Genomic DNA, 24,321 nt, shown 5'->3' on the forward strand with positions numbered 1-24,321 from the left:
CTCCGATCTATAGCTGGCTGGTCAGGAGCACAGATGACAGCCTGGACTTTCGACAGGCATCTGAAATAGCCAGTTGGGGGTAGAGGTGGGGTGTCAATCCTGTAGTTCTGAGCCTATGTGGGGACCGAGGCATCTCCGGGTCAACAGTGACAGCACTGAGCTGAACTGCAGGGCACCCAACTGGTGTCAGAGATCAGCTTGGGAGTGGGAAACCAGCCCCCACAGTGGAACTGGGTGCAAAATCCTAGTTAGTATTAGGACCCTCTTGAGAGCTCTGCCAGGGCCTGAGCTCAAGGACTCCTGCATCCCTTCCGAGGGTGGGACTCAGCACATTCAGAACACAGCAGCCGTGCTCAGCTTGCCATACCCCAAGAGCAAGAGATAACAGAGGACCAGAGCCCCAACAGTGTCCAAGGACAGAAGGTTGGTAGTAGATTTTAAGGGAGTTGTCTATAGCCCCTTGCCAGGCCAGGGGCACAACTAGGCATGAGTGTATGAAGAAAGGGGTGGGGGCATCAGTGACTTGATGGCATCTCGCAGAGGTTGGGGTCACAGAGCCAGCTGAGGCAGCTGGGGTGGGGGAGGGGAGAGTTGGAGGTATAGGCCCCGTCCCACCTCTTCACCTGCCAAGGTTTCCTGACCTTGAGGCCAGAGGGCAAGGGGTGGAGGTTAGGAAGCCAAGAATTGACACAAGTGGCCTTCCCTGCTTTTCTCCCCTTCCTCCCCCTCACTCGGGGGCAGGCGTGCCAACTGGCGAAGGGAGACCCATGAGGAGATGGGACTCCTCATTCCATATGGCCCCCAGAGCGCTGTGCCCCTGCGACTTACCTGTGTCCATGTGCCAACAACGAGCCTCAGCCTGGGGAAGTGGTACTCCCCACCACTCAACCATGCGAAGCCAGAGCCACAGCAGCCTGCCCAAGGGCCCCATCGGCTCCAAACTCCCTGCCCCAGGATCCAGGCTGCAAACACCCCAGCATGCACCCCGAAGAGCAAAGCTGCTTTTGCCAAGGACATACCTGGGTTTCTGAGTTGGTTCCTTGGCTTCTCTCAAGCCAAACCAGCTACTCTTGGCCTTTTCCTCCCCGCTGGATGGGTGGTGTGGGGAGGCCCCCAGGGTGGGACCCCCCTTCTCCCCCAGAGAGCCGCGGCGCCCCAGCTCGCTCCGACTCAGCCCCTGGTGGTGATGGTGGAAGAGACCCATCCGGGGCTTCCGCTCCTCCTTCCGGGCTCCCTCCTTCTCAGCCACAGCCTCAGAGGAGGCCACCATGGGCGTGGCAACCTGTACTGGCTTTCCCTCAGGGAGCCGGGCCCCCTCCTCCTCTCCTGAGCGGCTGGTGCCAGGGACCAACACTTTGGCCCGAGAGCTCAGCTCCTCCTGTCCCAGCAGCACCTCTGAGATGCTGGTGCGGCGGCTGCCTCTGCCCCCGGAGTCATCTGCAGGCCGAGCGCCCTCCTCAGTGGGCCGGGAAGACACACTATGCAGCGAGCCGGAGGGTGGAAACGGGCCTGAGATGGAGCTGCGGTGCCGTGGGAGTGCCTGGGGCTCCTCATTGTAAATGTGGCTCCCATTGACGCAGAGCGAGGAGCGGGAGGCAGTCTCCAGGTGGCCCTGCAGGTCCAGGAGAGATCGGGGCGGCGTCGCTCGCATCTGGCTGGCCTCATCGCTGTAGGTCCTTTTGTGAGTGAGCAACTTGGGGGACTGGGTGGCGTCCCTGCCTGAAAAGGAAGCACCCACAAGTGAGCAGCAGGGAGAGCAGCCTGGGTCCTGGCCCGGCGCCCCCCAACCCTCATCTGCTCCCCGGCGGGGCAGGGCCCTTGCTCACGCACCTCCTTCGCTGGACAGCCAGCTGCTGCGGCTGGGCGAGCGGGTCAGGAGCTCTGCACCCGGGCCCTGGTAGGCCAGGCTCCCGCTGGCAGAGGATAGGGTGCTGTCCGAGCCCAGAGAGGTGCTGGACTGCGTCAGGGAGGACTTGCGCAGCTTGTTGCGGAGGAAGAAGCCTTTGGCTTTGCCCATCTTGCCCAGGCTGCCCAGCTCGGGGTCCTCCAGGGCACTGCTTGGGAGGATGGCCGAGGCAGACTCCAGCTCAAACTTCTTCTTGCCCTTCATCTTGTCCTTGATCTTGCTGAAAGGGGACCGCGGCTTGTCCTTCATGGACAGGTCAAACATGCTGGCGCTCAGGTTGTTTCGAGTGAACTGGATTGTGACTTGGATCTCTCCACGCTCCTTCTCCTTCTTGCCCGCCTTGGAGTGCAGCTTGTACCACCTGGAAGAATGGGGGCGGGGTGGAGCTGCAGTCAGGTCATGGTCAGCACCCAGGCAGCCCGCCCTCCCCTGCAGGCACCCCGCATGGCCTCTCCTGCACAACCCAGGCCTGGCCTTCTGAGCCATAGGCAGAGCTAAGAAAGTGTTTACATCTTGTCCGTGTTGGGGAAAACCACATCCTGAGCAGGGGAATCTCTGTGGTGCTACTGGGAAGGGCCACAGTCACCATTCCATGCTGCCCTCCCATCCCCCTTCCTGGGGGCTCAGAGATCTCCCCGCTGCCCCTCCCCACTCCATCTGAAATTCTGAGGCCCAAAGGGGTGAGGCTGGGTGTAGGAAGAACTCTTAACGATCCAGGCCCCTGGGGTAGATGGACCCACCCACATTTCTCCCAGTTTAAATCATCTCCCTGGGCTCATCCCAGCCGAAGCTCTGCTCTGAGCCACCCGTGAGCCCAGGAAAGACGCACAGGGCTGGAACACCAGCTCACAGGAACACACACCTCACTCACTCACAGACTGGTCCACACCCCACCAGGAACACCTCTGCACACAATGGCATACAGGGGCCTCAAGTAAGAGACCTTGGGGGTGGGGGCAAGGGCGCTCACATCTGCTGAGCATCTCATGTGTATCACGATGGACTACAAGGGTCTTCACTCCCACATACGCACAACAAGCCTCGGGGGTCAGAACCATGACCCTGCTTTATACAGCAGGAAATCAGGGCTCAGAGGTAAAGTAACATCTCCAAGAGCAAGCAGTCAGAAAGGAGAGAGGAGATGGAGAGCCAGTTTCCATCCCTCCAAAGCCATGTTCTTCCCACTACACACTCCCAGAGAGACCCCTGACACATGACCACTGCACAGGGTAGGTGGAGGCCACCCTACAGGGGAGGGGTGTGCATGGAGCTCTTCCTTCCTCTGCTGCCCAAATCCTCCTGCCTGACCAGACTCCTGGCCAGCGGCAGCACACTTTGCTCCACACAGCGTCTTGTGTGGAGCCCCTAGACACCCCCACCAGGGTCCCCTCCCATTCTACTCAGCAGGCCATGCCCCACCCCCTCTCCCACAGATATGAGCACAGATGCTGCACGGAGAAACTGAACCAGAACCCTTCTGGACGTAGGGACACCAAGCCCAAATGATGGGCTCTGGTGCAGGGCTGAAAACAGGACTGACTGAAAATCAGTCCCCCTTTCTCACACCAGCACCCAGAATGCATAACCTCCCTCGCACATTAGAGCTTAATACAGCACTCAAAGGATGTGTTCCAGATAAGTTGGAGGAAATCTCCTGGAAAGTAGAAGGGCAACAATGAGGTGATGCTAGGTCAGTGCAAGGAGGTTCATGACCAAGTTACCTGGCGAGTCAAGAAAGAAAAAGGAGGCTGCTCCCACGTGTGAGGGACCTGGGAGTCCTCCCTCCTATCCACGAAACAAGAGAAAAGCTGAGCAAAAGCTGAAAATCAACAACTCCCTGGGGATTTTTAGGGCAGTGGAACTATTTTGTAGGATACTGTAATGGTAAACACATGTTGTTATATATTTGGCTGTACCCACAAAATAGAAAAGACAAAGTTTTATATATAATATAAACCACAGGCTCAAATTAATAATGATGCGTTGGGATTGGTTCATCAGTTATAACAGGGTGCCACACTAATGTGAGATGCTAACAAAAGAAGAAAGAACACCAGGCAGAGGAGAAGGAGACCCTGCAAGCTTCCAGACACAGGACACACGGGTTTGTACATTCAGGAATTAGAATAACCCTGGGTCCTCACTCCCAACACTGGCTACCCTATGGAGTCGTGCCTTCAAAATTCGGAGAGAGAGAGTTTTCCGCCTGGAATTCTAGAAGCAGCCAGTGAAGCACGAAGGTGGAACGAGGCCCAGTGATGTCAGTTGGGTCACTGAAGGGCTCAAAGTCATCCACACTCAGTACACACACCCCACACTACCCACACACCCCACACTACCCACCCTCCCACACACCCCCCTCCCACTGCACACTATACCACACACATCCCACACTACCCAACCCCCCAAACACCCCCCTCCCACTGTACACTACACTAGACCACAAACACACACACACACACACACACACCCCACACACACACCCCACACTACCCACCCTCCCACACACCCCCCTCCCACTGCACACTACACCACACACACCCCACACTACCCAACCCCCCAAACACCCCCCTCCCACTGTACACTACACTAGACCACACACACACACACACACACACACACACACACCCCACACACACACCCCACACTACCCACCCTCCCACACACCCCCCTCCCACTGCACACTACACCACACACACACCCCACACTACCCACCCCCCCACACACACCCCTTCCACTGTACACTACACTAGACCACACACACACACACCCCCCCACACACACCCACACACTACCCACCCTCCCACACCCCCCCTCCCACTGCTCCCACTGCACACTACACACACACACACACACACCCCACACTACCCACCCCCCCACACACACCCCTTCCACTGTACACTACACTAGACCACACACACACACACCCCACACTACCCACCCCTCCCACTGCACACTACACACCACACACACACACACACCCCACACTACCCACCCCCACCCCCCACTGCATACTACACTACACCACACACACACACACACACACACACACACACAGAAACTACATGTTATACCACCCCCGCACCTGCCTTAGTCAGAGCTCTGGCAGTCTCTGCCCAACCCTAAGATCTGTCCCCGCACCAGCACCAGCTCCCTGAACTTCTCAAGCATAAACAGGTTGGGAGTGGGGGGATCTTTGGTATGAAAAGAGCTCTTCCCAGGGGCATACAGAGTTGCACCCATTTGGGACTGTCCATCAAGACTGCACCCTCGTGTGCCCATCATGGGCTATGAGCCAGGCCTCTAACGGGTGACCCACAACATGCCCCAAGCAGTGGGAACCAGGGTTGCTGGTTTTCCCTCCTACACCTGAGAGACCATCTCCTGGGCGGGCTGCAGCAGGACAGACGGCACAACCAGGGAGGGTAGACGGCCATGCTCCCAGTATGGGTGCACATGGTCCTGCTCTCATGGTAAGCAGGGGCAGGGGGCGGGTGGGAAGAGTGCAGGGAGGAGAGAGAGAGCTCAGAGACACAGATTGAAGACAGAGGTCAGAGCATGTGTCACCTGGGGGTGGAAGGGGAAGGAGGGGAGATTTACTAGAAAACATGAACCAGCTTGCATCGACATCCTCACACCCCTACTTTCTCAAGCCAATGCCCACCCTGGGCCTGACACTCAACTCTTGAAAGGCCAAGCCCTAGTCACTTTCCCCAAACCTAGACTAGGCCCTATGCAGCACAGGGAGATCCTGGGATGTGGGGCAAAAGAGTAGTGTCTGGACCTACCACAGCCCCCTAGGCTCTGGGTAACTGGAATGGGCAGGCACACACATCCTTGCTAGGGCGTAAAGGTCAGGGGCCTCACAGTCCCAGCTGCTCCCTCCCCAAGTCGCAGCATTAACAGTCACTATCTGGGAGGGGTGGGCAGCTGCAGGGAACAATGACTGTCTACATCATAGAATATTAATATTTTTGTCCAGTTTGAATTTTTTATAAGGAGCATACATTCTGTCCTAATGGGGAAAAGAGACACGTAAACACCCACTCCTCAGTTGCTTGGGCCACAGAAGAGGCTTCTGGTCTCTCTGTCCCACCCCCTCAGCGGAAGGGAGAAAGCATCATTAGCCCATGGAGACACTTGGTGTCCTCTGCCCAAAGGATCCTTGCCTCCTGCCCTTCCCCACCCCCCAATAAGGTCACCTCTGTTTCTCTGCCTCTCCGGCTCTTCCCCAGGGAATTTGCGTCTGCTGGTCTGCCTGTCTGTCTCTCTCTCTGACCTGCTTTTCAGAAAGGCCAGAGTGAGAAGAAAAGACTTCCCTTACCATTTTCTGAGACTTCCCTATCCAGAGCAGAGTTAGGCTTTGAATGGCAGGTGGGCCCCAGCCATTGTCACCCACCTACCTCCCTACCAGTCCAGGGCAGCACTGCACTGGACCCTGCTAGGCACCTTGGGTGCCCTGGGACTCAAGAGCAGGCCTTCTCCCAGTAGTGTGACCCCCACAGGCAAGGACGGCAAAGCCACACAAACACCAGCTCCCTGTCAAAGGCGATATATCCCTCCCCTCAACCCCTGGCTCCTGCTTCCTCCTGCCTCTCCAGATGGCCCCCTAAGAGATGTCGGACCTGCCAGGCCCTGTGGCACACAGTTCCCTGCAGGCTAGAAGGCCACAGACATTGCTGGCGTGGGCTGATGATTCCTCCATGAAGCGATGGAGACTTTCCCTGTACAGAGCCCCACACGCAGCAGATCCCAGAGCAAACAGGCACTGGGCATCCCATCCACACAGACTGGGGCTCCCACCAAGAATGTGACTGCAGGGTCCTACGGTCCAGCCCAAGTCCCACTTCCTCTAGGAAGACCTCATAGCCGCAGCATCCTGGCCTGGCCAGATCCCTCCTCTTTCTGACCAGGCACACGCACTCTGAACCAAATTCACTCCACAACCAGACCAGGCTATACTCTGCTCCACGGCTAGCAGGTACTGTCATTTCCTGGGTGCCTGGGGTCTCCCTAGTGGGACTGGGCTCCCTGCAGATGCTTACTGAGTACCCCCCAGGTACGGAGTTACAAAGGAAATAAATGGTGCACGCAGCAAATCTCGAGATGCTACAAGGCCTCCATGGGTCCCTGCCTGCGCTCCCTCTCGCTTCCCTCTCGTTCTGCCCACTCCCTGCTTGGATGCCTGCGGCGGCAAAGCCTGGTGACTAAGAGCTGGGCTCTGCATCCTCAGTGCACACCTGGCCCCCTCACTTACCAGGTTACTTCCCTAACCCTCTGCTTCCTCAGCCTTCCAGTGGGAGACCCTCCTCTCAGGGCCGCCGGTCAGCCTGGAGCCAAGGCTTCCCATCTACTCTCAGATGGTGTGAGAGTCATGGCAGGTGGGGCACCTGAGTGTGCCAAGGCCCAGGCAGCATGCACTCAGGAGACAAGGGTTTGGCAGAGAGGATCACTGTCTGGGACTTGCCCCAGGCATGCTGGCAGTCACGCCACGGAGGCCGAGGGCATCGGAGAGGTTCCATTTCCACACAGTTTCCAGGGGAGGCCTGCCCTGCCACAGGCCACATGTGAGAGACGGGAAGACATGTGATGGGGTCAGAGAGCCGGCAGAGCCAGTCTTCTGGCACCCCCCCATCCACACCAATAGCTCCCCCTTTACTATCCACACTGTTCAGGAGGCCAGGCCCATTATCCCCGTTCTGGGCTTGAGGAAACTAACCTATAGAGAAGCTCTGTCACTTGCCCAAATCACCCAGAGAGTAAGTGACAGAGCTGGAATCTAAACATCAAGATGCCCAACTCTCAGCCCATGCCCTTAACCTTTAAGATACAGCATTTCTCGGGGGTGCCTGGGTGGCTCAGTGGGTTAAAGCCTCTGCCTTTGGCTCAGGTCATGATCCCAGGGTCCTAGGATTGAGCCCCACATCGGTCTCTCTGCTCAGCAGGGAGCCTGCTTCCCTTCCTCTCTCTCTCTGCCTGCCTCTCCGCCTACTTGTGATCTGTCAAATAAATAAACAAAATCTTTTAAAAAAAAGAAGAAGAAGAAGAAGAAGAAGATCTATCTTAAATTAAAAAAAAAAAAAAAGCATTTCTCATGACACTCAGGTGGCTCAGTTGGTTAAGCGTCTACCTTCAGCTCAGGTCACAAAACCAGAGTCCTGGGATCGAGTCCTGCATGGGGCTCCGTGTGCTGAGTAGGGAACCTGCTTCTCTCTCTGCCTGCTGTTCCCCCTGCTTGTGCTCTCTCTCTCTCTGACAAATAAATAAATAAAATCTTTAAAAATAATTTTTTAAAAAGAGGTAGCACTTTTCATACAGCTGAATGCAAACATTCAGTCCTCTGACACCCGGAGGGGATGGAGGCCAGAAAAAGCCTGGATGTACACCACAGATGCAGGCATGATCCCAGGGGCATACAGCCCTGGAAGGTCACCAAGGGAACCTTGGGGTTTTGTCCTGTGTCCAGGCCATGAAAACCTTGTCTGAGGGCAGCCCAGCCTCCCCGGTGGCCATCAGAGTCCAGAATTCCTGGGGGGCACAGAACCATGGAGAGGCCTTCATGGCCACCTGCTCATCAGCCAAACCTCCCCCAAATTCCCAAGGCACCTGACCAAAGTTCAGCAGGCCCAGCTTGGACTGAGGACTCAGCCCTTAGCCTCTTCCCCTGCGAGAGAGCCCCCCTACCACCACACAAACACACCCAGGGGGCAGAGGACAAACGCGGGATAGAAGGGGTGGGGGGACTAGTGGACCCAGCTGTTACCAGGATTATGGCCTTAGTTACTCCTCCGCCCACCACCTCCACCTGTCTCTCAGGGAACAATGCAGCTGGGCTAATGGCTGCCACACACCCTAAGTGACCTAGGGCTGATGTCAAACTCACATGTGCCAGAGCCAGGGGCAGCAGGGGCTGTGACACACAGGTCCAGGCACGCCTGACTCATCCCCAGTTCTTATCAGTCCCAAATTCAGCTTATGATCCAAATCATGGCACCCTCCCTGAGCCCCCACACATCACCTGTTTCAATCCCCAAACCCAGGAGCCATCTTGGTCTCTTTTTTCCCCCCTCACAGCCCATATCCCAACTTTGAACTCTGCTGGCTCTATGGGCCAATTATAGCCAGAATGCTCCCCCTTCACCCCATCGCCCTGCTGGACGTGACGGTCCCCTCACTTCCCTGCTCCTCCTGCAAAGACACACATCACAGCCTCCTCCTCAGAATGGTGAAAAAGTCCCATCTTTTGAGTCCTGGCTCCACTCTCTGAGTCACTCATTCCACATTGGCCTTCTTGATGTCCCTGAACCTGTCGGGCTTGTTCCCACCGCAAGGCCACTGCACTTGCTTCTCCCTCTGCCTGAGACACAGGCCCGGTCTTCAGGCCACGGTTCACTCACTCACTCCCTCCCTCCCTCCCATCAGGCATCAGTTCATCTGAAGCTCCTCAGTCTTCCCTGAGTCCCTCCGCTGCCAGTGCTCCTTGCCTTATTCTGTTTCTTCAGTGTACATCATGTGTGTGCATGTGTGTGTGTGTGTGTGTGTGTGTCCCACACAGGACACCGATGTACGTATACATGGCTGTGTGACGTCTGTCTTCCCCTAGTCTGTAGGCAGCAATTGTATTCGCCTCATCTCTGCGTCCCCAACACTTAAAATAGCAGCCACTCAAACATCTGTTCAATGAACTAACAAATTAATCTATGAATTGACTTAAGAACTTGTCTGTCCCTGTTCACTACTGAACAACTGGGTAATGCTTCTCTCATTACAAACCCATGGGTCTCACCCAGGAGACCAGAAGCTCCCAAAAAAGCAAAGAGGATACTCCCTGCTTACCACTTCCAACAGGAGGCCTCTGAGGGCAGGAGCCCCAAGTGCCAAGCTTAGAGGGGACAGTTCCAGAAGGGGGCCTTTTTTAATCCTGACACCCTCATTTCGCAGCTCTGAATGAAGGGTCTCATTCACTTCCCCGAAAGAGAAGGCACCCGCCAGGTCTGGGAGTCGTGCAGCCCGGTGAATGGCGGTCTCTGAAGGGAGGCTGGGTGTTGACCCCACTCTAGCCCACCACTAGGACACGAATCTTCTCACCCATAGCTGGCTACACCTCTCCTTTATCGATTGTTGTGTGCTGGACACTATACTCGGCACTCACCACACTGGACCGTATCTTGCTAATCCTTCTAACAACCCTGTGAGGTGGATGTGGGAGGCAGACCTTGAGAGAGCCAGGCAGCCTGCTTTAAGCCCCAGCCCCACCACCTGTATTACCTGGGGGAGGTGACTTAACCTCTCTGTGTTTCATACCTACATATCATGCGGGGAAAACGCATGTCTGCTCTCCTCACAAGACCACTATGAGGATAAAGCAGGCTATCTGTGGAGCACTCAGAGAATGGGGCCCAGCACATGAGACCTGCCACTCAAGTGTCAGCTCACGTATTTTTGCCCACACAGACATAGGGGCACAGAGAAGTCAGCTGGGGTAAGTCACACTTCTTGTCAGCAAGCCGCAGAGCCAGGATATGAACTCAAGCTCCGTCTCCAGAGCCTCTGACCTTGATCACCGCACTAGACTGCCCCTCTCTGCAAGCACAACTCTTGGGTCACCAAGAGAAACCAGACATCCTCATATCCCATTACAGCCGTGGCAGATGTCACAGAATGTGGTTCCTACTCACCAGTACTCTGAACTTAAACGTTATTAGACAACCCCTGCACTCTATCACTTAGCACAGGGATAAAGGACATGTTACTGCAGCAAATGCTTTCATATAGTGATAAATGAATGTCAGTATCACTGGTGTACTTTGTAATCCTACACATTTGAAGGCCTTCTTTGGAGAAGGGGTCTAAAGGCTTCGACCAGAGACCAAAGGGGTCCACGGCACAGAAAGGGCTAAGAGTATCTGCTCTAGAGTAGGGAGGGGACAAAGGCAGCAGAAAGGCAGGCCTCCTCCTGCTCCACTACGTGGCACCCAGGCTGAGATTTCAAAGCACAGGAGAGGCGCTGCTCCCCATGTCTTACCCAGGGGCACGAGAGGGCCTGTCCAGGGGCCAGAGGCTGGCTCAAGGCCCTGAGTCTTGCCAGCGTCATGCTACAGTGCTCCATCTAGCCCTCGGATACCCTGCACGCTGCTGAAGGTGACCCCAAAAAACGAAAACAGCCAAGCACACCTGCTAGCTAGGGAGCCAGCAAATATGTTTAGCTCGCACCCCTCCCAAACCACAACCTCTCACATTGGCGGGGGGCTCCTCACCTGCCCCAGCTATAACCCCTAGGGGTACAGTTTCTCTCTGATGCCCCAGATGCCATCCCAGCCTCCCCAGAGACAGGGCTCATCTCCAGCTACCAAACAGCTACCACTAGGCTGCGGCTGAGGGGTCCTGCAAAGCTGGCAGATGCCGGCATCAGACCCCACCCACCCCGAGGCAAACGAAGCTAAGAGGCCTTAGGTACTGGCTGGAGAATCTTCCAGAAGGGAGAGTGAGGAGCCGGCACAAAGGAGAGAGGGATACACGGACCCAGTTCTCCCTCCCTGGCTTCACTCTCCCCATCTGGAGAGTTACTACAAATAGGGGGCTGCAGGGCTCTGGAGTAGAGAAGATATGCAACCCAAAAAGTCGATGTTGGGGAAAGTAGCAGCAGAAAACAGCAAAATATCTGTCCTTCACATTATCTGGCCCTGTATCCCTACTCCAGGCCAGCCATCAGCCATTTCAAGTGATGCTGTACAGGTAAAACATTTGTCCTCAAGCCACCTGCTACCCCAAAGACGAATGGCCTCTTGCCCCCATCCCTGGGCTCACAAGGCCCTCAATCTCCGCTCTGGCAGGAAACTTCTGCAGGGTAGATGACTAGTATCATGCACATTGTCCTGGGGCGAGGGGGAGCAGTTCACCTGAAAGTCACCGCTAACTGAAAAATGCTGGCAAACACCTGCCGGTCCTGGTGTTCCTTAGCAAATGGCACCATCCTGCCCATTCCTATCCAGAGGGACCAAAGAGTTGAGAGGGAAAGCTCTTCCTGCTGCCCGGTTCCTGACAGACATGGAGGAAAAGGCAGAACCGGGGGCCATGGGGACACTCCTCCGTGAATGCTAGAACCAAGGCGATGGGAACCTTCATGATGACTGGGTCGGGCTAACGGGACCAGCTGCCCCACTTGGGGCCTCGCTGATGGAGGGACATGGAAAGCAGGGCTATGGCGTGGCTGATGGAAGGACTCCTGCCTGCAGGCAGGGCATGGGGACTGGGCCTGGCAGACCCAGCAACTAGTGCTCAGGGGTCTGAGAATTGGGGCCACAGTGTCAGACAGCCTCACAGACAGCTCCTCCTCTGGCAGGGGCCGAGATAAAGACCGTCATCCCGGGAGTCCTGACCAGGCCCAGGATGGGAGCCCTGTCTGGATCCTGACTCGACAAACCACCCATGAAGAAGCAGTTCTGATATCAGGGGAAACTGGGAATGGTCTGGACACTGGGTGATTGTTACGGAACTGTAGATTTTGTGTGTGATAAGGGCATTGTGGCTATGTTAGGGAGCACGGACTCACTGACACTCTCTTTCGGGTCCCACTTGGAACTAACAGTGCAGTTTCAATTAGACCCCAGAGTTCGGGGGTAGCCTTGGGCCAGGACACGGGCTTCTTCTCCATGTCCTGAGACTGAGCCCTGATCTCTGAGCCTTGTGCTGCCCCGTGAGTTCAGTCCTGCCCAGTCATGGCTGCACTCAAGCACAGGGTCTGGCACTTGATGCAAAATCATCCCTCTTAGAGGCACAGGGCTCTCGCCCATGAAATCCACCCAACCATGGGAGGCCTCAGCTAGGCCTTCACTCAAAATATTTCGCAAGTGTCTGCCAGGAATAAGAAAGGGAGAGAGTCCTTGAGAAGCTCACATCTTGGTGGGGAAATAAGATAGCCACACAAATCAGGAAAGTGATCGATGCTGCAAAAATGCACAAAGTAGTAAAATGGTTTCGGGTGGGGTGGTGAAGGACATGACATTGATCCTGGGCCTTGAGCAAAGGGGAGCAAAGAGGCAAAGAGCCAGACAGACATTCCATGTGGAAGAAACAAAATATGCAGATGCCAGGGCTGACAGGGAAAGTGAGGCAGAAAGGTGCCCTGGGGTAGGTAGGAAACTGCCTCAAACACCACACCAAAGGACCAAGCTCTGTTCTGGACCCCAAAGAGCGCCTATAGGGTATAATCAAGGACAGGGCCTGCTGGAGGCTGTACTGTAGGAAGAGTATAGGACCGGTGGGAGAGGGACAGCACTGAGGTGAGGCAGGGGTGACAGGTAGGAGCCGACACAAGCCAGGGCAGGTCCCCTGGCTGGGCTGACCTGAACAACTCCTCACGCCTCCACAGGCGTAATAATTTCTCATCCTAAATTAATAAACTGGCATTCTGGTTTATAAAAAGGCAGCAGCAGCTAGGATAACAGTCCAGAACAGAAATTTAAAAAAAAAAAAAAAAGAAAGAAAGAAAGAAAAAAGAATCCAAAACTAGGACAGGAGCAATGGGGAAGGCAGGAGGGGCCCCTTTCCTCTGGCAGCAGGCCTTGGCCCTGAGCTCTCTGTCCTTAGTGACAGCAGGGACTGCCACTCACCTTGTATCCCCCAAGCCCACGGGCGGGGTCTGACATATGGAACACATTCCAATACTTGCTGGATAAATGAGATGGAATTGGCAAGGGCTTAGCTAGTCCCAAAAATCAGTTGAAAAAAATTATCTTAAGGGCATAGCGGGAAGGCAGGAGACCCAGGATCTAGTCCATGGATCTGAATTACTAAGAGGGTTTAAAGCCACCATTTCACCCCTGTAACAGTGGGGCAATAAGAAGAGCCAGTGAGGGGCAGGGGGGACAGCTGGAAAACATTGTCCCCAGAGTCTCCTCCATCGGAGGCCTTCAAATCCCCCACATGAGCATTCCTCCTCACATGCTATCAGACAGGAGTTGAGCAGGGCCTCAGGCCCAACTTCTGGCTCCCCACACCCACCATCAAACCCACCCTTTGACTTGGTCTCTACAGCAAAACTGCCAGCCAGACACAGTCCTCCTGCAGGATATTGCCTCTTATCAAGCCCCGAGATGATTCTATCACCTACTCTAACACCGAAGGTCCTCAGAACCCAGACCCATCACTTCCTGAGCCACCCCAGCCTCTGTAAGCATGGCTTGCCTAACTCACCTCAGAACCCAGCCAGGTCCCCCTCCCCACCCTTCCAGGAGCAAACATCTCAGCAGATCCTCATGCCCCCTACTCCTGTGGGTTCCAGAGGCCTGCTGCTATCAGCTGGCCTCAGACTGGCCAGCGACCATACTCGCTCGGCAGAGAAAAAGCTATTAAAATGCCTAGAAACAAGTTTAACCACCCTAATAGCAGCAGAAAATATGTAACAGCCAAAAGCATGAAGTAGGGAAAAAAGCACCGCACCTAGAAGTCAGAAATCCGGCTGCATAATCTGGTCACACAAGTCACATGATGTTGGACAAGTCATTTCCCCTCCTGAGACCCCAGTCTCCACATCTGTAAAAAATGGGGGTCACCCTGTCTGCCCTTAGGAAAGAATGAAATGAGGTGATGCCAGGAAAGCACTCTGAAAAATAGGCCAAACCACACATTAAGATTTGGGTTCATGGTCTATCAAGGGCCTTTTATAAGCTGTCATCAGCCCCATGGGAGCAAGGTGGCCCAGGACCAGCCAGTGATGACCCTGCCCAGGGAGAAGGAGGGAACCAGTAAGATGACCTCTCCCAGGTGGTCTCAGTCAGATGGGGGGTGGAGAATAGGAAGAAACTCTGCTTACTCCCACCCCCTCCCCAGTTTGCTCCTAACCCCATATTCACCCCAAACAAGAGTCTTGGGTCACGGAGAACAAAGTTAAGTAGAGCCTCGCCCCTCAGCCAGGGTCTTGGTTTAGATGCACAACAGGTGGAAACAATAAAAAAACATCCTGTGTGGGAAAGTCAAGCTGATCATAGGTATAACCTATGTGCAGAGAACACTGCGTTTGTGCAAACAAATGTTAAATGCATACAATAACTTTGGATGGATACTCAAGAACTGGCAATATTGGTTCCTTCTGAAGAAAGGAGCTGGATGACTCAAGGTCAGGGCAAGGGAGACTTTTCATTGCATACATTCTGTACATTCAGAATTTGAACCAGGTGAACTAAAAAAAAAAGTCAAGTCAGGCTGTTTTGCTGAGAGAGACACAGGGGAAAGAAAAATCGGCTCTCCTCCACTCCCTCTCCTCGCCCAGCCCCAAGACACTCACTTCCCCTTTTCCAAGGCAGTCTTGGTCTCCCTGAAACTCTCCCAGTCTCCATCACAGCCTCAATGGTCATTCCAGGACCTGCTTCCCCCAGGATGCCCACCCTGATCACTCCAATCCTGCTGAGTTCACCCTTCTCCTGACCCTTTCTTTCTCTCACACCTGTACATGCTGTTTTATAGGGTAATTATCCTTCCTGGATAAATCTAGTCTCAAACACATCTTTGCCCTTCTAGGGAAAGGGCTATACATTTCTTTCTCTTGTTTTCTCCAAAGCCCTGACCTAGGCACAGTGGTCGTCTCCTAATAGCTTCCTAGATACTTAACAAAAGGAAAGAAAAGAAAAAATGAAAAAAAAAAAAAAAAGGCAAATGACAGCATTGCTGTAAGACCCTAGATGGCTCAGAGCATTCTGTCTCAGTAAAACAAGCATGTGATTCTTGAGAAAGGTCAGAAACTCTCGTATCTGCTGATGCTCCCAAGCTCCGCTCTACTGCACAAGTCAATGGGAGCAAATCTGCCCAGGGTGGGGGTGCCCGGGGCCAAGGCAGAGCTTCCCAGGCCTCTCCCAAGCTCTTGAGAGACACTCTGCTGGTGCTGATACCCTCCTTCCGGAAGTAATCCACAACACCTCCAGCCCCGGGAGGCAGAAGCGACCAGATTCGGAGCCACAGCTCAAACACGCTTACCCCAGTCAGCCAAGGCCTCACATAGGAGAAGCAGGCCACGCTTACAGAGCCGTGGGGAGAACCACAGAGATGGGCTCCGGGGAGGTCAGCGGAACCCTCAGGAAGGCAGCGGCCAAGCCCTGGTCCTATGCAGAGCTAGCTCACGGAAGATATGGAGGGAAACTGAGATTGGGCAGTACAGAGTGGTGGTGAAGTGCCTGGGTCCAAATTCTGACTCTGCCTTGTACTGTGTGTCTTTTTAGAAAAGTCACTTCACCTCTCCGTGCCTTTGTTTCTCCATCCGTTAAACAGTAAAAGTACCTCCACCTCCAGGGGTTCCTGTGAGCTAAGTTGAGTCCTTAGGACAACGGCAGCACAAAGGGCTTCATTGATGGTACGCCTCGCTAAGGAGCCCATAACAGCCCCCCAAGACAGTGCTACATGCTGCCAGGGAGGACCTCACAGGTCTTCAGTGTATGTCTCTTCCTCAAGGAGGCGTCCCTGACCACGGCTAAGACCGGCGGCCCCGTCTGCTCTGAATATCTCCAGTGCTCCCTGGCAAGGCCTGAAAATACAGCACTTGCCTACGGCTCTTCCTCCAAATGTGGGGTTCATTCTCCTAACTAAGCCGCACCTTCCGGGCATGCAGGCTGGGATAGCCACGTCCTCTCCTCCTCGGAACTCACCCCACCGCACCTAGTGGCCCCTGCAGGCCTCTGCCCAGGCTCTCCACAAAAGATTTTGCATGAGACCACCCCTCCCAGTCCAGTCCACAGATAAACCACAAGGCCCTCTCCCCTATCCCAGTAGAAATGTCCCCCTTTCTCTCTAAAATCCCACAGGCACTTCCACAGAAACCTGGGAGGCACACAGGGCCCCAAATGCCATCTCTCCCTTACCCTAAATCCTACAGCTCTGCCAGGCCTAACAGAGCCCCAACCCTCCCCAGCCTCAGTCCCCACAGGGCTAAGCCCTCTGCTAGCTCTGACATTAGAATTCCACAAGGAAGGGCTGTGCTCCCGCTGACTCCCCCAACCCCTGGGCCAGCTAAAGGCCAAGGTGGCCTGGGACAAAGCTCCTCCTCTGGGCAGCTCCTCTGGAACTTGCAGGGGCCCTGCTTGCTTCCCCTTCACTAAGGAGAGGCCTGGGCCCAGCCCCACACAGGGGCCTCAGCCCGACCTGCCAAGCTCAGCTCTCCTCACTGGCTGCCATCCTTCCTGAGTCAAGAAGTAACCTAAGGGGGTTAGCAAGAGCAAAACCATAAGACTCTTCCCTGGCAGGACTGCCAGGTATAGAAAGGACCCACATGTAGACTTATTTTATTTTTTTTAAACTTGGCTGTGGAAAAGGGCAATGCTTTTTCATGACGATACCATTTTGCAGAGGATTGGCCCTGCACAAGGAAAAAACAGAGAGAGTACTGATTCCCAGAGAGCTCCTGCCATTGTGTTAATTATCTGCCCCAGCGCAGGGTGGGAAGGGCAGGGGAAACATCTGGACAAGGCCTGACTAGTCATTTCGTGTAGGCAAGAGCGTCACAGCACCAGGGAAGCAGCAATAACAGGCGGAGCAGGCAGCCCCCTTTGGAGGAAAGGACAGCCCTTGTGGCCGCCCGGGGCCACGGATCTGCTGAGCTATGCCTATCCCTGGCTGGCTACAGGGAGAGCAGTACAGGGCAGAGCCAGGGCTCCCACCCAGGGCCAGAGCCTGAGGGAAGAGGAAGTTGCTGTGCCAACCAGGAGCCGCCCAGTCTGATGTAGAAGTCACTTCCTCCCCTCCCCTCCCCCCTAGCCACTGCTGCTCAAGCAACCCCAAATAAAAACCACCCCAGAACTAAGGGAGTTGGAGTCTCCTGCACCCTAATGACTGGCTTTTAAATAGGGCCACACCCTTCCCCACAGGAACACTCCCGGCCAAAGCAGACTCCCCCAGCAGCCCTACAGGTCTGGGGCTGGAGCCGGAGCTGAACCTTAGGGTTGGGACCAGGACCCTTGTAGCCTCAGCTGCTTCCTGGGGAGCAGTCACATCTGGAAACCAGTGGCGAGAGGGTCACATGCACAGGAAGGTGCAGGCTGTTTGGAGGCTGAGAAATGAATGGAAGCCCTCAAAAACCATCCCAACCTTAGGCCAGCAGGCTGCATTTTCCTTCAGGTGCCTCCCCCAGTGCCCCCAAACCCACCACCTTTGAGGGGATCTCGGGCCGCCGTGATCAGTCAGGCAGAAGACAACTATCTCAAACTGCAGTGGTCCTGGGCAGCCACAGGCCTCCCAGAAGCCCTCCATAAAATCAATGGCCCCTGACAGGGCCGACAAAATCTCAGGGTGCCACAGTGAGCAGCCTGCCCAACGGTTTTACTCTCTGGGAGGAAAAAAGACGAACTGGTCCCAAACCAAATTAAGCCCAGACTCAGGCTCCCCAAGGGGCCAGGCTCTACCCATCAATCTGATGGGCCCAGGATGGGGGTTCTTTAGGGCAGGGACTCTTTTACTTCATACATAACACCCCCTCCACACACAGAACCCACCAAGGGTACTAGAGCTAAAAACTAGAAAGGAAATAGTGGAGAAGCATCTGAGGATTTTCAGATCCATGATGATCCATGAATGGCTTCATTGAGGGGAAAAAGTCATAATCAGTTTCCTCATGTATCATGTTAAATTATGTTTTGAGAACTTCCTCTTCAGTTCTTTGAAAGCCTCTGGTGAAATCCTGACCTCAAAGAGCACACCTTGACAAAGGAGCATCACGGAACATTGAGGTGTCCCATACCATCCACCCCACCAAGGTCCTCAGAGAAACCACAACCCCTACCCTTTGAAGGCTTACTCTAGGTCTAGCACTATACCAAGGCCTTTTCAGACATGGTCCTATTTAATCTTATCATTCCATAATTATAACTGTGACCTTTGTAGAAATGAGGAAACAGGTTAAGTAACTTGCCTGCTAATAAGTCACAGAACTGGGAATGAAAGCCACCTCCATGTTCGGAAACACTGGACGATCTGGCCTTCTGGAGAGGGCAGGGACAGCTGCAGTCCAGGCTGCTGGGGAGGCCTGCAAGCTGGCATAAGTCTGGATTGAGCACTGCCGAGCCCAAGCCCAGCCCTAATTTCTCAAACCTCTAGCAGCAAAAAGAATGGAGGCCTGCAAAGGGCCAGCCTATTTTGTCAGCAGCTCTCCTACTCCTATAGGTACTTTGCCACCCATGTTCCTGGGGCTTTCCCAAACCCAGGCTCTAAGCTCTGTATTGTCTCCCCCATCACATGAGAGGCTCTTCAAGGGCAGAGACATCTTCCAGACCAAAGCTACCAGACACTGTTATCAAAACCTCCCTCCACTATCACTGCTGTTCACTCACCAGCAGCCACGCCTAGGTGCTTTAACTGCATTCTCATTTCAGGCCTTACATCAGTCTTGTTACACTAGCCCCACTGGACAGATGAGAAAACTGAGGCACAAAGCGTTTACTTGACTCACCACAAGGTGGGAAGTTTGAAACCGGAATCTATTTCTTGTAGCTCCACAGCCCCCTCCCCATAATCCTGAGGCTGCCCTTCGCCAGTCAGGTTCTGTCTTGGCAACATAGGGCTGCCATTTGTCTTCCCTGAAACCACCACAGCTGGCTCCTGGCATTAGAGTGGATACTGTTTTTTTCCAAGATTACCCAAAGCTGAGGTGGGTACACCCTGATCCTCTCCGTCTTGCCCTCTCTCCACTGGGGAATGTGCGACTCATTATCTCAGTAGCTCATGCTGGGGTGCTCCCAGGAAATGTCACCAGAAATGGCCATTAAAATCAGAGGCCGCATGGGGCGCCTAGGTGCCTCAGTGGGTTAAGCCTCTGCCTTCTGCTCAGGTCATGATCTCAAGGTCCTGGGATGGCCTGCTTCCACCACCACCCCCACTCTCCCCCCTACCCCCGCTGCCTGCCTCTCTGCCTACTTGTGATCTCTCTCTTTCTATCTAATAAATAAATAAAATCTTAAAAAAAAAAAAAATCAGAGGCTGGTGGTGGGGACCCGAGTGGGAGCAGCAGCCCTCACCCTCCGTCAGTTGGTACGCTGTTAGGTCCAGTGTACTGGAAGATCAGGCACATTTCACAGACTTTGCCTCTGCCCACCAGGAGTGCCCCTCTCCTCTCCTGCCCCCTCCACGTTCTATAAATAACGCAGGTCAACACACCAGAGGAAAGCAGGGGGTAGGTTTGGAAAGATCCTGGTGGGAATGATGACTTCTATACAGTAAATTAATCTTGATCTGAATGGGGTGGCAAGTCAAATTCCCAAAGAGGGACTGTCCTTGGCTGAAAACAGGCCCACCTGGGCCTACAAACAGTTCAGCTAAGGAAGATTCAAAGGCCAAGAAGAAAGCAAGGGCAGAATCTGAAAAAAATCAAAGCTCCCCCGATCCTGAGGCACTGACTTCACAGAGGCCTTTCCCCACAAGCCCAGAGACTTTCTGTCTTCCCCTTCCCCCAGCCACCAGCAGTGTCATCCACCAGTCTGGTCAGATGAGCCTAGTGGTGGAGACTGAAGGACTAGGAAAGAAAGGGATGGAATGAATTTGGGGACAGGAGCCGCTTGGGGGAAAGAAAGGGCTAAGAGACCCAGAGGAGAGCTTTCTGCCCCACCGCGACCCTTGGCCTCCCTCAGGCAAAAAGGAAGGAGAGGACAGAAAAGGGGAGGAAAAAAAACAAAACAAGGGCCAAACTATACCACATGATTCCACGACCAAACAGCAAGTCAGGAGGGAAGAAGAGGAGAAGGCCAGGGGTGGGGGCGATGGAGCCAGGTCACAGGCCTGCCTGGAACCTGCCCCATGCTAACCATCTTCCACTCAAGCCCGCAGAGCCACCAAGGCCCTTTCCTACATACACAGGTTTTGAAAAATGTTCAAGGTCAGATCCTTTCTAACCAAATCCTGCTCTCACATGGGTCTGTACCAGGCTCATGCCTCTCTAATAAGCCTTTCTGGATTTACTCAGATGCCATTCCACATGGACAAACCTTTTCAGCACCTGTCCCCACCCAGGGCATGCCCAGGGCACATCTTACCCTCCCCATCCAGGGCCCACGGGGTCCAGGAGAGGTATCACCCCAGTTAACCCCTCAAAAGGATCCACAGTAGGTAGTCAGTCCTGGGGACTGGCTTTCAGACCCTGCCCAAGTCCAAACAGGAAATGGGGCTCCAAGTCTGAAGCCTTGATCTTAACACCGGGGAAGGTTAAACAAGGCCAAGACAAATGATTAAAAAACGCACAGGCCCTTCCATGTGGAAGTGGCTGGGAGATTATCCCCTGCTGTGCATTAACCATGACGCTGCCTTCACCTCAAGCAGGATAGGTAGGACACTTGAAAGCCCACTGAAAGGTTTCCTTCCTTTAGTTAGGAGGCTCTCGGGCTTTCTGAACAGGAGACACAGAGCGCCAGGGGTCCAGAGGCTCTGTCTCTAGGTGGCAGAGGGCATCCAAAGAAGCAAAGAAGGCAAGAAGCAGATGCTCTCTGCAATCTCCAGTTTTAGTGGGGCATCTCTGGTCAATGTCGCCCTCAAGTAGAACACTGCACCTTCCTTCCCCCACAAGGCGAGGCAGCGCCTCTCCACTCCCCTGCGGGCCTGGCTTGGGGCAGGCGGCTGCAGTGCCCCTCCCCTTCCAGGAAAGGGAGACAGGCCCGGAGGCCCTAAGAAAGGCCCCCAAATTTTCCTTCTTGAGTTTCCCACAGTCCAAGGGCCTCTGGATCCCACCCCTAACTTTACTTGGCAATCTACTCGGAAGGCTAGCCCACCAGTTATATCTCCCCCTAGGCTTCGCAAGGACACACCAGCAGCCAAGCACAGACCGTCGTCGCAAGGAAGGGTACCCAAAATGCAAAAGAGCAACTGGTCGGTTTACGCCCTTGAGCTCGCGGCAAAGGGCGCACCGCCCCGGCCAAGGTTCGGGGGTCCAGCTCCCCTGCCAGCCCCGCCCAGCGATCTCTCCTTTAACCGTTTCCGCGCCCTCGGCGCCCCTTACTCACTGCGTATGCTGGGCGCGGCCTGCGCCAAAGACCTCGTCCAGCGCCACCGTGGCCTGGCCCAGGAACTTGTCGACGCCGATGAGCGAGCGGTGCATGGTGGTGAGCACCAGCTCGCAGGCGGCGGCGGAGCCCGCCGCCCAGGGAGCCGGGCCCGCATCGGCCTCCTGCGCCCGAAGCAGGCCGTCCAGGGCACCAGGTGGCAGCTCGAAAGAGCACTCCTCGCGCCACTCCGGGCAACCCGGCGTCTTCTCCACCACCGACGTGCTGTACTTCTCGCGGCCCACCTGGATCACCGTGTACGCGTCGCTGGTGCTGCCCGCTCCTGAGCTCTTGCCCCGCAGCCCGCGGGCCCGCAGCACAGTCACCTGGACGTGCGTAGGTAGCCAGCGGGAGGGCCCCGCGGCTGGCTCGGCGCCCCGCACCAGGGCCATGGCGGAGGCGGCAGACGAGGCCGGCAGAAGCGGCCACAGACACTGGGACCGCGAGAGGAGCCGGGCAGCGGCGGAGGGCGGTCAGGAGCCGGCTCCGAGCGCCGCCACCGCCGCCACCGCCACCGGGCCGCCGCAGCTGCTGGCTGGGCTGGGCCGAGCTGGCAGCCGCCTCCCCGCCTCCCCGGCCGCCGGCCGCGCCGCGACGTCAGCGCCCCGCCTCCCGCCCGTCCCCGCCCCGCGACCCAGACCCGCGAGGCGGTGCGGCAGTGCGGCGGGGGCCTGGCTCTCGCGCCCCAGCACTGGCCTCCACACCCCCGCCTGCAGCTGGAGAGGAAAACTGGGACCAAGGGGTGCGGCCTCCGCAGAGGGGTGGGCGGGGCTCCCGCATTGGCCCCGCCCCGGGCTGGGGGCGCCCGCGGAACCCCGCCTAGCTTGCGGGAGCTCGGCATCCTCTGTGGGGTATGAAAATCCCGCTCCGCATCTCCTGGCCAATCCCAAATCTTTCTCCGAGCTGTCCCTGCTCCGAAAGTCCTGCCCCGGCCCGCCCCTCCAGGGATGGCCATCCTGTGGGTGGCCGAGGGCGCGGAAACGGTTAAAGGAGAGATCGCTGGGCGGGGCTGGCAGGGGAGCTGGACCCCCGAACCTTGGCCGGGGCGGTGCGCCCTTTGCCGCGAGCTCAAGGGCGTAAACCGAGGCAAGTGGGTGTGGGGGGGTACCCCGCGGCCCCCCTCATCCCAAGCCGCGTTCCCCATGCTCCAGCCAGCCCCTGCCCGGGAAGATGCTGCGTGAAACCAGAACTGAGTCCCGCTCCGGCACGTGACAGTCCCGCATCGGCGAGCTGGAAGCCTGTGAGCTGCTGCCGCTTCCAACCTCCTTCAGGGTCCTACTGCTGCGGCGAGACCGCGCCACGGGGGGCGGGAGGGCTGGGCTTGCCCTCAGCGGACACTGCGGTGGAGAGCCGACTGATGAATAAATCAGTAACCACATCAATATTTAAGCTGGGCTTCTGCGTCACCGGTTGGCGAAAATTACAGGCTCAGGAGAGGGTTTGAAACAATTACTTCCACGCATTAAGTGCCTACTATGTGCCTGTGTGCAAAGCACAGGGTCTTATTCGAACGCTTGGCTTATTACTAATAATGATAGCAATGATTAGTAATTACAGATGCTGAATTTCGGCCAGTGCTAGTCCATGTACTTTATATACATTACCTCATTTTATCCTCAGAGCAACCCTCTGGGTGACTGTGGTTTTTATTCCTGTTTTCCAAAAGATTAAATTGCAGTTTAGAGAAACTAAACTGCCCAAGATCCCTAATTGGCCAAGGTGGGATGTGAATCCACAAAGATGACCACTGTACTTTTTAAAATTATAATTTTTAAAATAAGATATAACACATATAGCTAAAAAAAAAAATCAAATAGGACAGAGGCTCTTATGATGAAAAACAAAAGTCTCCCTCTCACCCCTGCCTGGATCCAGAGAAAATCCACATTTGGCCAGTGGTGTTTTCAAGACTGGTAGTACCTCCATCTCTCCCCCTAAAATGCTTACATAGATGGATTTAGCCAGAGGGCCATTATCTATTGCCTTCTGGCTATGATAGATGGTATGTTTCACACCCACTTCCCTCCCCCAGTCTTGTGTGGTTATCCGATTATTTTTAATCCCTCTGTTGGATACCTTTATGGTGGAAACTGCGTTTCTTCTTGGGAAGACTCTCTGGGATCCTCCCTTGACTTCCCTTGCAGTGAGAGGAGGAAAAATCCCAACTCCACATTCTCCAGGAGAATATGGATGGGGTGAACCAGTACAGCAGTCACTGGGGATCCATGGAAATGCACCCACCACAGGTCCAATCCTGACAGCCTACCTCCTTGCCCCTGCTTCCTGAAAACTGGGGCAGAAGAGTCCTGGGCACTGAACCCCATGGTCCACCAGGCCTGTGTCCAGCACCTGTCTTTGAGACAGCCAGGTCTGCCTATGGACCTTGGCTGTCCACCACTTAGCAGCAATAAG

The 24,321-nt window shown here is 55.2% G+C and overlaps 1 protein-coding gene across 3 annotated transcripts in view; it reads right to left on the bottom strand.

The window, feature by feature from the left end:
• RAB11FIP5 (RAB11 family interacting protein 5) overlaps positions 1-22,465 on the bottom strand; it is a 36,789-nt gene extending 14,324 nt beyond the window's left edge. Inside the window, exons 1-3 of one of the 3 annotated variants that reach the window (XM_004742192.3) lie at positions 21,871-22,465; positions 1,831-2,267; positions 1,020-1,719 (exon numbers count right to left, since the gene is read on the bottom strand). In XM_004742192.3, the coding sequence (XP_004742249.1) occupies positions 1,020-1,719; positions 1,831-2,267; positions 21,871-22,301 (1,568 nt within the window). In that variant the 5' untranslated portion in view covers positions 22,302-22,465. The remainder of the gene's footprint in view (positions 1-1,019; positions 1,720-1,830; positions 2,268-21,870) is intronic. The other 2 variants (XM_004742193.2, XM_004742196.3) reach the window with 2 other exon arrangements.
• Between the last annotated feature and the right edge of the window lie 1,856 nt (positions 22,466-24,321).

This window comes from Mustela putorius, unplaced genomic scaffold, assembly GCF_011764305.1.
Source record: "Mustela putorius furo isolate JIRA1106 unplaced genomic scaffold, ASM1176430v1.1 tig00000281_pilon_pilon_pilon, whole genome shotgun sequence".
Classification (NCBI taxonomy): domain Eukaryota; kingdom Metazoa; phylum Chordata; class Mammalia; order Carnivora; family Mustelidae; genus Mustela; species Mustela putorius.